Source organism: Diadema antillarum, unplaced genomic scaffold, assembly GCF_040938485.1.
Source record: "Diadema antillarum isolate AM-2024a unplaced genomic scaffold, OU_Dant_1.0 seq00001204_RagTag, whole genome shotgun sequence".
NCBI lineage: Eukaryota > Metazoa > Echinodermata > Echinoidea > Diadematoida > Diadematidae > Diadema > Diadema antillarum.
Genome location: NW_027271997.1, coordinates 549,869 through 563,554, shown reverse-complemented (window position 1 = coordinate 563,554; position 13,686 = coordinate 549,869). Strand labels below are relative to the sequence as shown.

At 41.7% G+C, this 13,686-nt stretch overlaps 1 protein-coding gene across 1 annotated transcript; it reads right to left on the bottom strand.

The window, feature by feature from the left end:
* Positions 1-6,905: 6,905 nt before the first annotated feature.
* LOC139744698 (uncharacterized protein F54H12.2-like) lies at positions 6,906-8,237 on the bottom strand. The gene has a single exon (XM_071655121.1). The coding sequence runs from the start codon at positions 8,235-8,237 to the stop codon at positions 6,906-6,908; it is 1,332 nt and encodes a 443-aa protein (XP_071511222.1).
* Positions 8,238-13,686: the final 5,449 nt, after the last annotated feature.

Genomic DNA, 13,686 nt, shown 5'->3' with positions numbered 1-13,686 from the left:
ATATCTTGCACCAAAGCTGCAAGATATTTAGAAGACACTTCAAAAGTGTGAGCGCAACAGAGGCTAATCCCGAAGGAATAGATCCATTCATGCGCTGTCTGACGCTTCCCAGCGCGTGCAATCTTTTGTTTCGAACGAACTACCTTAAGCCCAAGACAATCGCGCTCATTCCCCAGGAAGGGTATGGAAAGGGGAAAAGACAGTCCTCCTTAGCCGGAGAGTGGCTTCATTTTGAGGCACAGCTTTCAGGATTTCACATCCGACATAGTTTCAATGGTGGGGAAAGAAAAGCACACGGACGTTTCGTAGATGGCTATGCCGAAAAAGATGATGAAAAACATGTTTGGGAGTTTCTCGGGTGCTTTTATCACGGGTGTCGCGAATGTTACGGTCCCAGTGTCGAAAACCCAAAGCTAGGCAAAGCAATGGGTGTACTGTTTAATGAATCCATGAAACGTCTTGATGCGCTCAAAGAGAATGGATATATTGTACACTATATTTGGGAATGCGAATGGAAACAATTGCGCCAAATGGCTGATGTACATCCACACATTGCACACCTTCAAATGGCTTTTAATCAACAATTAAATCCACGTGACTCGTTCTATGGCGGGAGAACTGGAGGGTGTTCGCTCTTCTACGAGGCGAAGCCCGAAGAAAAAATCCTTTACTATGATTTCACCAGTCTTTATCCCTTTATCAATAAGTTCGGCAAATATCCTGTCGGCCATCCCAGAATTATCTATTCTAACTTCCCTTCACTGTCTCGAATTTTTGGACTCGTCAAATGTAAAATATTACCTCCTAGACGTCTGTTTCATCCAGTGCTCCCCCATCGCTCAGGGGGTAAACTTACTTTCCCTCTATGCAGGACCTGTGCAGACACCTTGAATCAGGGGCCCTGCAAGCACGCAGATAGGGAGCGTGAGTTAGAAGGCGTGTGGGTATCGGAGGAACTGAAAAAAGCTGTAGAGATGGGGTATACGCAACTCCGAATGATCGAAGTATGGCACTTTGACAGGTATACAGTGTACGATCCCAAAACAAGAACGGGAGGACTGTTTGCGCAGTATATAGACAGCTTTATGAAAATAAAGCAGGAAGCCTCAGGCTACCCCGCCCATGCCAGTACTGAAGAAGAACGTGAAAAATACATTCGAGATTATTTGGCCCATGAGGGAATTCAATTAGACTCTAAAAACATCGCGAAAAACCCCGGTTTACGCGCCATTGCCAAGGGCATTGTTAATGTGCTGTGGGGGAAATTTGCTGAGAGACCAAATCTGAAACAAACGCGCTTTGTCAAAACCAGCGCTGAGTTGTTAGATTTCTTAAAGGATCGCACTATCGAATTACAAGACATTCTCGTTCTAAACGACGACATGGTAGAAATTCATTTCAATCAAGCCGAAGGCTTCGTGGACCACAACGTCAACACAAATATCATAATAGCCAGTTTCACGACGGCATTGGCGCGACTGAAATTGTATTCTGTCTTGCAGAGGCTGAACGATAGGGTCTTGTATTACGACACTGATAGTGTAGTCTTTAGAACAGACCCAACAGTACAACATCACGACCCCAAAACCGGCGATTTCGTTGGTGACTTGACGGATGAACTTGGTGAAGGCGAGTTCATTCAAACCTGGCTTTGCGGTGGTCCTAAGAACTATAGTTATCGCACCAACAAAGGCAACACCGTGTGTAAGGTGCGTGGATTTACCTTGAACGAGGCAAACTCCCTCGTTATAAACCATGACTCTATGCGCGAATTGATACAAGGTGAACCGGGATGTCTGAAGACTATTGTGGAAAATAGAATTCTCAGAGACGTAAAAAGCAAGTCCGTGTACACTTCCGAGAGAAAAAAAGACTACAGGGTAGTCTTCACGAAACGAGTTAGATTACCAGGTGGCACGACACTGCCTTATGGACACGCGGACATTCCTCGCTTATAAAGACCTCAATGTGTCTAATTGCCAATCATTCGCTGTTTATACATTGTCGCAGAAGGTGGTACTTTCTCATCAGCTCTGTACCTACCGCTGGCATTGTCGTTGCTAGGAAATCATGGATAAGTCGCGCGCATCATATATGTCCACAGTGCTCAGAAATGTACTGAAAAGTACCAATGCTGGTACAAATGTATTTTGTTTGGCGCTTTTTGTATTTCTCTTCTTTCTATTGTTTTATCTCGAGTCTTTGCTCACTAGAGATGCCCATTTGTCAAATGGAACGGATGGGTTTGATTTTTCCTTAAATAAAACTGACGTTATCCCCGATGTCAGTTCTTTCGCGGGCGCTTGATTGCAGCGCATTATACCGTTATGTTGCTCTTGAATATACCGCGTAGTTTTAACAGTTTGCTTCATATCGTCGTCTTATTCTTTTAAGAAACTTAACTGAACCCACATCTCACGTATGATAGAGTATTCCGTTCACTTACTTCGTTTGACATTTGCTCTAATTTCATTTACAGAACTTAATATCTTATTGTGTTATTCATATAGCTATATTTGTACTATTTAATGCCGTCAATTACAATGGATGCCCGACTCAAACATAGTTTTTCATGTATGGTGGTCGGACCGAGTTTTTCAGGGAAAACCGAATTCGTGAAAAGATTACTGAAAAATGCCTCGGAAATGATCGATCAACCTCCTCGCAAAATTATATGGTTTTACGGGGAGTATCAACCGTGTTACGCGGCAATGACACGATCCTTTCCGAATATTGAATTTCATGAAAATTTACCGGCAGATTTCAATGATTTGACCGACCCCTCCCGACCAGTGTTATTTGTCATCGATGATTTAATGGATGTGGCTGGTGATGACAAGAGAGTAGCCGCCTTGTTTACTAAAGGTTGTCATCATAGAAACGCGAGCGTTATTTATATCACTCAAAATCTCTTTCATCGTGGAAAGGAGTCTAGGACTATTTCATTAAACACGCAGTACTACGCTTTATTCAAAAATTGTAGAGACAAACAACAAATTGCTTGTTTAGCTAAACAGATGTATCCCTCGAAAACAAAGTTTTTTCAAGAGGCATTTATGGACGCCACAGCCGATAAATGGGGTTATTTATTCGTAGACCTTAAACCAGACACGCCGGAAGAATTTCGTCTCAGAACGAAAATATTTCCCGGTGAAGTTCAATATGTATATGTTCCTAAGATATAAATTGTCGCGTTCGTGTATTAAGTCATTTATTAGTTAAAAATGTCGCGCCGAGTGAAGACCCACGCAGTCCTGCTCAAGACCCTCGCACACTGCTCTCCTGATCAACGGAAACTTCTCATCAAGACAGCTAACAAGAACTTCATTGACGCCATCTGTGAATGTGTTTTGAACGTGATCTGCGGTAATGTCAAGCTGTCGCAATCCCACAAGAAAACTTTGACTAAGCACAAGCGAAAACTCCGTAAATTAGCGGATCGTCGTACATCTCTGGCAGAGAGAAAACGAATCTTAAACCAACGCGGAGGATTCATTGGTCTCATTGCCAGGTTGATCACGCCTGTACTCGGAACTCTCGCTTCTAACCTCTTTGCATCGCCAAAGTAGACACTGTATAGAGGTACCGCGTTGATAATGGAGAATGCGCGCAAGATGGTGCTTGTGCCACAAACTATGCTTCATTCTCTCAAAAGTCAATCTTCATCACCTACAGAGCAGCGAATCAACGAATTGGACGATCAGATTCGTTCGGTGTTGGACAGGCCCGATCTACCAGAGTATGACAAGGCGTTGTTGTATTCGCAATACTTACAGCGGTTTTTGAAAGCGACGGACAACGTTAAGAAGCCATTGTCTATTGAAGTCGTTAGCGACAGCTCAAGAGACAATGACAGCACGCATCTAGTAACTCATGGACAGAGGGTCGCGCCAAAATCTGAGGACGCAGTGGAGCGTGACATCTTGCAGCACGTGCCTAAGAATTTTGTGAAAAGAGCTTCGCAGTTGCTGGAAAAGATGAAAAGGTGCGACGATGTGGGATGGACGGACAAAGGGGAGCTGATTGTGAGCGGGGAAAGTGTGCCTGGCAGTAACATTTGCGACTTAATGTACGACATTTTCAGAGAGCGAAGTGGTTATATTCCTACTGGTAGTGAACATTTTATTCGTGCGCTGGCTCGTTTGAACATTCCAGAGACTGCGTTGACCAATCTCAGCCGACGTGACCAACTTCAACGTGTTAAGAGGGGGAAAGATTTGGAGACCCCGATTCATCGTCGTTTAGATTCTCCAGACCCCAAAATGTACACAACCCCTACTACAACTAAAAGTTATACACGTACAAGGCGTACAAGAGCTAGTGATGCTAATGGTTCTCAAACCCCAAAGTGGCAATCTTTTTAAAATACGGCTTAAACGGTATGACCACAATCCTCGTTAACCCGAGCTGTTCTCGTTAATTCGTGTAATGATTTTATTGTATGTTAATTTACTACTCTTCTATTTCAAACAGTTATGTACAATTTTAAATAGTAGCCCTTACCATTATGATCTGCGTGTTGATCTAGGTGGGTGTTGAAGTACGCCATCGATGTTGCGTATGGGGTGATATGAAAGTGTGTACACAAGCATTTACATACTTAATATGTATCATTATATTTTACGAACGATGATTTTTTGATTGTATTAACGTTAACATCGTTACATATCCCCAACCAATTATTTCATCAGGTGACCCGCAATGTGTATATAAGATTGTACGGTCTATGTTCAGATGTGAAGGAGTGTATACATACATAATATTCTGTTTGAATGTATTTGAAATTTTGATGCTAGCTGTTCTTTTGAATTTGTCCGCATGATATAGCGATTGACTATACTATCTTAACGTTTCTCCACTTCAACATTTCATCGTCTGAACATTTCGACTAGTTGCTATGTAAATATTGTAAATATAAGTTCGCGTGACGTTTGATTTTATCTGTGGTGTTTACCGAATGTGTCATACATTTTATCTCCTGGCGTAGTTGTACATAATATGTCTTACTTCATGAAACGATGTAAATAGTCAAATCCTGCCTGGTTTATGCATTAGTACATTCAGTGGTGAAAGTAGTTGTTTTTATTATTATTCGTAGTTAATTCCATAAAGACCGTCATATTGTACATATATCCACCACTTCGACGTTTCGTCGATTCGTCATTTCGTCATTTCGTCATTTCGTCATTTCGTCATTTCGTCATTTCGTCATTTCGTCATTTCGTCATTTCGTCATTTCGCTGTTTTAAATCTGTGCATGTAACGCATGCAAATTTCTTTTTTTTTAATGTCTGTTTACCTAGAATTAATAACTTTGACGAAACGGAAATACACTGTAAAATGTCTCACGCAGATTCTGCAGATTGATGACTACATCACCTCAATGGTTTATAAGTTGTTAATTATTCTTTCATCACCATGTATGATTTAAGCCATGCTTGAACATCGAAACATAATTGAATAATGTATTGTATTTTTTATATGAGGAATAGTTCTTTACGTATCCAGTGGAAATGTATATAGTTTGTTCGTTGCACGGTGTAATGATTTTTTTCTCACAATCACAAAACGTAGAAGGAAGCAAAGAAAAACAAGTACAACAAGGAGTAATTTATTTACATATTCATAGTCTGTTGTTTTATTGGAGAAAATAAAACGGGTACCACGTACAATATTCTTACGATACAAAACGCACTCGTTACATCTTATTTTTGTTTTGTCCTGTGTGATATGTGTTATACAGCGTGACTGAGGAAAAGAGAAGCGAGAAAGAAAACGAAGAGCGAAAGAGAAAATGAGACATATACTCGTAACGAAAAAAACAAAGTGTGTATTACTATGAAGAACGAAACCCAGCCCAAGTTTAATCTAATATATATATATATATATATATATATATAGGTTACCTAATTTTACAAAGTATTCAAGCGGTTGTTACGCTAGGTACGCTAACCTAAGTAATATATGGTCTATGAATTGTAAATGATAATATATTCCATTGGTAACAAACTGTCACAATCACTCAACGTTTCGACATAAAGGTACAAACTTAATTCTCTTATTTTCAAACTAGCTTTCCCAGACATGAAAGAACATATATTCATGATTTGGAGTTATATGATATATATATATATATATATATATATATATATATAATAATAAAAGAGAGAGAGAGTGAGGGAGTGAGAGAGAGAGAGAGAGTGAGAGAAAAAAGGTAATAGTACAGGCTTGCACATACGATATATACAAATTACTACTAAGTTAAATACTGTTAGATATCTAGCAATCCACATCAAGAGAGAAGTTTACACTACGTTATACACGCTATTACAATATCTTCTTACAAACTATCGAAGCTACGTGCGATTTGTAATAGAGTAAAAGATGTATCATGAACACGATGGGAAACATCAGAACGTCGATTAAACCAATCATTCACTCTCTTATCATTTCTCGTATAATCCTTGCCAAACACATTTAATACACTTCGAGTTGTTTGACCCCCTACTCGTTTCGTCACGTAATAGATACAATATTGTCCGCAAACTGTGGATACAGTTCCTTGTAGCCGTTTGGAATTAGAGGACCATGCCGAGGCATTATTGTCCAAAAACTTTACAAAGTCAAGACTGTAAGTTAAGGGTTCATATCCGTAAGAGTCAAAGAATTCGCCTTTTCCGTTGCAAAAGTAGAAAGCCACCCAGTGTGTTCCTGGTTTATCGCTAGGATCGGTATTCGCGATGAAGCATTGCTTCGCCCCACTAATTGATCGCGGTAGACAATTTGACGCATATACTCCTTTGAAATAGGGCTTGACAATAGGATCGTTCTCTAAGAAACGTTGAATCTGCGATGTATCCATAGTCGATTAGAATATTTCGGCAGTCGGTTGTCCGGAAGAGGTTTTATTGGTAATCGTAGATGATGTTTCTGCTTTTATCAATCTGAATCAGTCCTTGTCCTTCCGAGTAGACGATACAGTTGACGGTGTTTGGAATGGCCACGTCGAATTGTAGCTCTAAGCGCAGATTTCCTTGCTTGATGAGATTCAAGTGACATCCGTCAGATAGGTCGGGCGTGAGGTCGAATGCAAAAAGGGTATAACCTTCGCAGTATTCTTCTCGATTGATGTTAATTCCCTTGTCTACAAACAGTCGGTTGGTTCCCGTGAATAGTGAATTGTAAGCGTGAATGTAACTTTGTCCAGCTCCCGCTGCAAAGCTAGGACGTAATGGTCTCATCGGCACCGTTTCTCCGTCAATAGTGAGGGAGATGAAGTTGAGGCGTAAATGTTTAAAGTTGAAGGGGTTCTTGCCAAAAGTACCGTTAAAGGCGTCTGTGTCAACGAATCCTACGACCACCCGATTTGGTAACTGTCCGTGAAATAGATTGTCTTTATTAATCGACATGCTTCCTGCAGGAATGGAAAAGGACTTCACGTCTACTTTGTTGACGGGGTATTTCGCGGTTGTCTTCTCCAAGGCCTTGGCGTGGTTTAACATGATGGTAGGACTGGTCTTTACTCTGCGAACGTAGAGGGCAGCAGATTCTATTTTAATTTTATATCGGGCATTCTCCGTCGAAGACAGAAGGCAAAATGCGTCTTTGCTACGATTTAACTTGATTTTCAAATCAACCCCCGGGAGTAACAGTCTTTCTTGAAAAAAAATGTCGGCGTAAATCGGACCAAGTAGAGAAAGTAATTTACTCTCGACGATGAATCCATGTCTTTTCGCCAGACCGGGATTAGCTTCTGCAGAGCTTGCCAGCGGGTTAACGACATCCATTTTCCCCGCTTTGTCCTTGTAATATAGCTGTTGAGTGAGTTGAGACTCTTTGGTCTCTCCTCCATAGTGCAGCAGAGATTCGATGTACGCTCTGTAAGGGTATGTATTCGACGGCTGAGACACTAGTTTTTCATTGAGCATGATATCAACTTGTGCAAAGAGAGATGGGAGAAACAGGTTTACGGGACCAACTGGGGCATCAGCTGGTAAAGCCGTGTTATCATTGTTCGTAACTTTGACTGTCACTTGAAGCATGGTCTGAGAGAGGTCCAAGTATTCTTCCGACGTGCCGGACACGTTGAATTCAATGGGCCCTTCATCGGTGATGCTGCTAACGGGGTGATATTCTACCCATGGTCCTTTGACGATGCTCATTTGAGTGTGTGGTACCGTGAACAAATCCAATTCGGACTTGCAGCAGACATCGCTCTTGTCGTGTAGAAGCGCCATGTTCAGCAAAGACAGCAAGGAGTGTATGAGACTGGTAAACGAATAGTCCGAATTAATCGAAGATGTCGCGCAAGCGAGCTCTTTTCGCTGGAGAATTTCGAGACCGAATGATACGCTTCCTTCCTCGCCTCCTTCTTTTAACTCTTCCTACAACTACTAATCGCGCTCCTCCAGTCTGATTCCCAATTTTTTTCTTTACTGCTCGAACAGTCTTTGAGGCCAGGTGTTTTCCCGCCCGAGCCACATTTTTTCTAGTTGCGCTTTTAAAAGATTGTCCGTTGATGGTGTCCTGAACAATGTTCATGCCTGTATGCATAGCTTCTTTTCCCAAAGCAACAGCCCCTCTTTTTAAGAGAGGAGTTGCGACTTTGAAGAGCCCCTTCACCAGACTACCCAGCCCGTGTCCTCTCTGCATGGATGCCCCGCGGAAGACGGGTAATCCCGAGCCATATTGGTCGTGAAAAATCCTTGCCGGTGCGCGAAATACCACCATAGTTGGACGTATCGCTGTGTAAATTTAGCGTCCAGCTAGTTCGTAGAGCGCTCTCTAAAGTGTAACTTCACGATCACTTTCCCGCGTTCAAATGGTACCACTTCACCCGATTCGGTTGTTAATATAATCTCTATCGTTTCAAAATTGTAAAGCTTAAGAGGGACGTAATGCGGAGTGATATAGGTATTGACGATATTATCGCGATCCTTGTCCGGAATGACTGCTATCGTCCTCAGTAAAGGTACAGCAGCGTCACCTACGTGTTGAAACTGAACGATATCAGAATAGACATAAAATGTATGAAATTTCATGTGTACATCCATTGGCATGGGACTCAGTGTTGATTCCGTGAGATGGCATTCCCCTTCAAACCCGAGCATCATAGCCAAACCACAGGGAATGAGGAGCGCCGTATTTCCTTCTAATCGGATGAAACATTTTCGTTGGGTCCTCTTGTAATAAAATGTGATGCTTTTACGTAATTTTCTCCGGAACTGTTCGTTGATCGAGTCAATGAGTTCCTCTCCAGAATTATAATATCCCGCAGGAATCTCAATTTTTTTCATCAATGGAACAGCGTCGTCCTCTACTTCATTATCGTAAATAGTGAGGGTGTTGTTATCATGTCGTACATTATACCACGTGCACTGAAATTGAACTTCTGCCAACCCCACCTCGTAATCTTCGTTGAGTGAGAGAGGTGCGTGAAGCCGCGTCGTAAACTGACACGTTTTGTTATTTGGATAGTACGACATGGAACTATTACTGGGCAGCGTCACGTAAAATTGAGAAGCCATGTTCGATCAGCCTCTTCTCCTTTGTTCAAAGCGAAGAATGATAACGAGAGTAACGTGAATCGTGTTTTTAACGCATAGTTAAGTGTCGAACCCAACTATCAAATTCTTTGCCATACCCTGACCAACGAACTAGGTATTCTTTCTGCCCATTGCGCATGCGCGTGCGTAAAACCTTGTCCACGTTGTAAGTAGTCTCCTTGTCTTTCGAAACTCTTATCAATTCCCTTTCATAGAACGTACCCTTCACTCGTTCCCCGTTGTAATCCTTTATTCTGTAGACAGGTACCCTCCTATTGACGCGGGAGCTGATTGTAAAGACCTCCCTCGAAAAATTTGCTTCGTAACCCTTTTCGAACTTTAGTTTGCTTTTACTAATACGAACTTGATCTCCGATTTCATACTTGAATCGTGGAGCTGTACGCTTCTTCCCTCGCATTGCCCTACCGTAGAGACTTTTTATGGCACGCTTTTGATTCTCAATATTCACGTCTTTTGGTTTCATGCCAATACTAGAATGAATGGTGTTGTTATAGCCTTTGACCAAATCTTTTATTACACCGAGATACCTGTAAGTGTTTTTGAATGTGAAGAAGCGCCACATTTTTGTTCGCAGCGTTCTATTGAATCGTTCAGCAACGCTGGCTTTGGTTTCATTTTCTGTTGTGTAGAAGTGAATGCCTTCTTTCTCGAGATATTTCTGAAAATGTCTGTTTGTGAATTCCGAACCTTTGTCTGTATGTAGCATTACAGGCACTCGGCCCTCTTTCAAGATGCTTTCGAATGCCCCGACAATGTCTTTTGATTTTTTGTTTTTTAAAGGAACCACCCAAGCATATTTCGACAGTACATCTATACACGTCAGTAAGTAGCGATAACCATTATTAAACCTTTTCAAATTTTGAACATCTACAAGATCAGCCTCCCAGATTTCGTCGATTCCTCTCACTTTCACAACATTTCTCTTAAATGTCTTTCTCGCCGGTGCGTGCATTGTATACGCATCTTGTTTCGTTAACCAGTCTCTGACACCCTGCAAGCTCGCTTTTTCAGTTTCCACCTCTCTCACCGCATTCCACAACTTACTGACACCACCGAAACTAGCTGGATGTTGAGGATCGTAATAGATTTCCTCTAACGCTCTCTCAAATGAATTAGACATTATTCGTCTCAGCAACCACACACTGCAGAAGCAAACATCAGAAATGGCATTCCTTTCACGTTGCAATGACATAAAAGGCATCAATGATAGACAAGGTAACGAGTAAAAAAAATCATTTGAAAATGAAACGCATCATTTATTGTACACGCATACACACAGTGCAGCGAATTTCGTTGCTTGAATCAATTCACATTCTATTAACATCTACATTCCATACATTATACAACATATACAGACAAAAATGTAAAACGTATCGCGACATTAGTCCAACAGTCATTTTCGGAGCGTGTTCCGACCAGCGCACTTTGTAGCGTTTGAGTCCTTCCACGAATTGCGCGCGAAATTCCTCTTTCCGCTCGTCCGGTATGCAGGCATATTGGTAGATGTTGACAAAATAGCATAGAGCCATCAGCGAACGTTTGTACTTGTTGGGATGATTGGGGTTCTCTATACAATTTTTGAGCAGGGCCTCTATACAATCGTCGAACCTCTCATTGCCTCGAAGCTTGATTCGTCGCACACGGGAAAATTGTTCCTCGCTTGCAATTGTCCGACATGCGCGTAAGATTGTCTCGGTGTCTACGGCGTGAAAGTCGGAAGGAAATGTGTCCTTTATCACCGTTAATAGCAGTCGTTCGTCTAAAGCACGTTCCACTGAGGGTCCGTCAAGACAATGTCGGGCAGGCCGGTCTCGAGCCCCAAGGCCCTGTAGACCACTCTCACAGCGGCCTCTATCCCCTCCACGTGTCTCCCTATGTTGACTCTTCTTTGTTCCAGCTGCTGTTGAGTCTCTCCCCTCAGAATAAATTTGATGTACTCCAGGAAAAAACCGCACTCGACGAGATCTGGTCTCATCCAGAGCACCCTGCCAACGTAAGGGTACACTCTCTCCACAGTCATTGGGTCCAAATGATGAACCGCCTGGAACACTTTGCGCTGTGGATCTTCGGGAGTACCGTCTATTGGAGAATCTGGCACGTTTTGCACCCGTTTCAAGACTTCGATGAGAGTTAGATACTCCGTCAACATCAGCAAGTCCACCTTCTCCACCGTCCTCTGCATTTCGGGACACCAGGTGTTGGCGATATTCGGCTGAGACATTCTGTAACATGTGATGCTCTCGGAAGGTTTCAAATTGAAATGTGTCCCTCTCGCATGTTCTTCGAGTTTTTATTCTTTTGCTTTGCAAAGGACGCCACCATCTCTTTGAATATGTATGAGGCATCTATTGTTTTATGCAGGACGAGTCCGAACCCGTCACTGGCTCCAGGTCCAGTTTATGTATTTCTTTATTTAAAAATTCTTTTGTCTTCGCTCGCGTACAAGCGTGGGTCAGAGGACAAGTCCGAACTTATCGTGAACTTGAGGTCCAGTCTTATGTATTTCTTTGTTTTTCTAGTCTTTTGTCTTTGAGTGTGCGAGCGTCGGTCTGAGGACAAGTCCGAACTTATCGTGAACTTGAGGTCCAGTCTTATGTATTTCTTTGTTTTTCCAGTCTTTTGTCTTTAAGTCCCCGAGCGTTGGTCAGTGGACACGCCCTGACTTTTGTCTTCGATTGCGCAAGCATTGCGCAAGCGTCGGTCAGAGGACACGCCCCCATTTTTATGTATTTCTTTGTTTTTTAAAGTTCTTTTGTTTTCGATCGGGCGAGCGTCGGTCAGAGGACAGGTCCGAACTTGTCGGAGTGACGTCATCAAATCAAACAAATGTCATGCATACGATTGCAATCGTCATTATGACCATTTCGACCATTGCCTTCGAAAATATCTCTCGATGTGAGAACAAAAGAATATGATGAAACAATGATGCGGATTCTTCAAACAATAGCATATTTTTCATAATTCATTCTTCATATTTCATATCGATCCATAAATATTCATATTTCATAATCATCATCCATCGTTCATATCTATAATTCATATCTCATGAATATTCATCTTTCATTTTTCATATTTCATACATTCTTTTGTTCTTTCCAATTTCTATTGTTATGTAAATATCCATAATTCATATCTATTATCATAATTCATCGATTTATCATAATTCATATCATAATCCATCTTTTTATCATAAATCATATCATAATCCATCTTTTTATCATAAATCATATCATAATCCATATTTCATAATTCATAATTCTTTTGTCTTTTCATATTTCTTTTGTTCTAGAACAATAGAAATACGAATCATATTTTTATGACGCTATACGTACACCTATACTACTGAGGGGCCGTCAAAGGCGGCAGACCCACGCCTAAGTACAAAGTCGGGGTAAACATAATGTGCATTCGGTGATCTACCAGAATTCGGCCACTTAATTGCCAGTGTGCTTTATCACCAGCCAGTGAGTTCTACCAAAGATCGTACACTGAAGTGTACGATCTTTGGTTCTACGGTCACATCACACGCAAATCACATAATTACACATACGGTATTAACACTCATTCACGTACAGGAAAGTCCTGAAGTCTCCTCCAAAAATCCATCGAAAATCCCAAATTCCACCGTCAAAAGTGCAGAATCGGAACTTTTCCAAGCGCGCGCGAATTAAGTCCAGTTTTAAGAGTATTGTCTACGCGACGGGTCGCGGAAAAAGCGCTAAAAATCGAGAAATACGCCGTTTTCTTGCGGGATATTTTGATTATAGCAAGCCGAGAGTGTGATGATATCAAAGGTCGTATGAGTGTACGATCTTTGATGGTATCCACAAAAGTAAAAAAGAAAAACAAAATTTACGTACCCCCTAGGCAATTACCCCTATGATTAGTGTCTACGGGAATTATTCAATGCAAGGGTTGAATGCAAATGTCTACTGCACCAGTATTCGGCCACCAACGAGCGCCGCAACGTCCCCGGTGCAATTTTGCACCAACAGTGTAGAGCGCGATGCATTTTCAGCGGCCTTGCACACGCATTGACATTGAGCACGCATATCGTGCAGTGTGACTGCGACCGAGCAAAATGCTCCTCCAACGAAAAAAACAATCAATGTTAATTTGA

What these genes read in the sequence shown, in the direction of transcription:
- LOC139744698 (XM_071655121.1), bottom strand. Translation starts at nt 8,237, where the DNA reads ATGGCGCTTCTACACGACAAGAGCGATGTCTGCTGCAAGTCCGAATTG.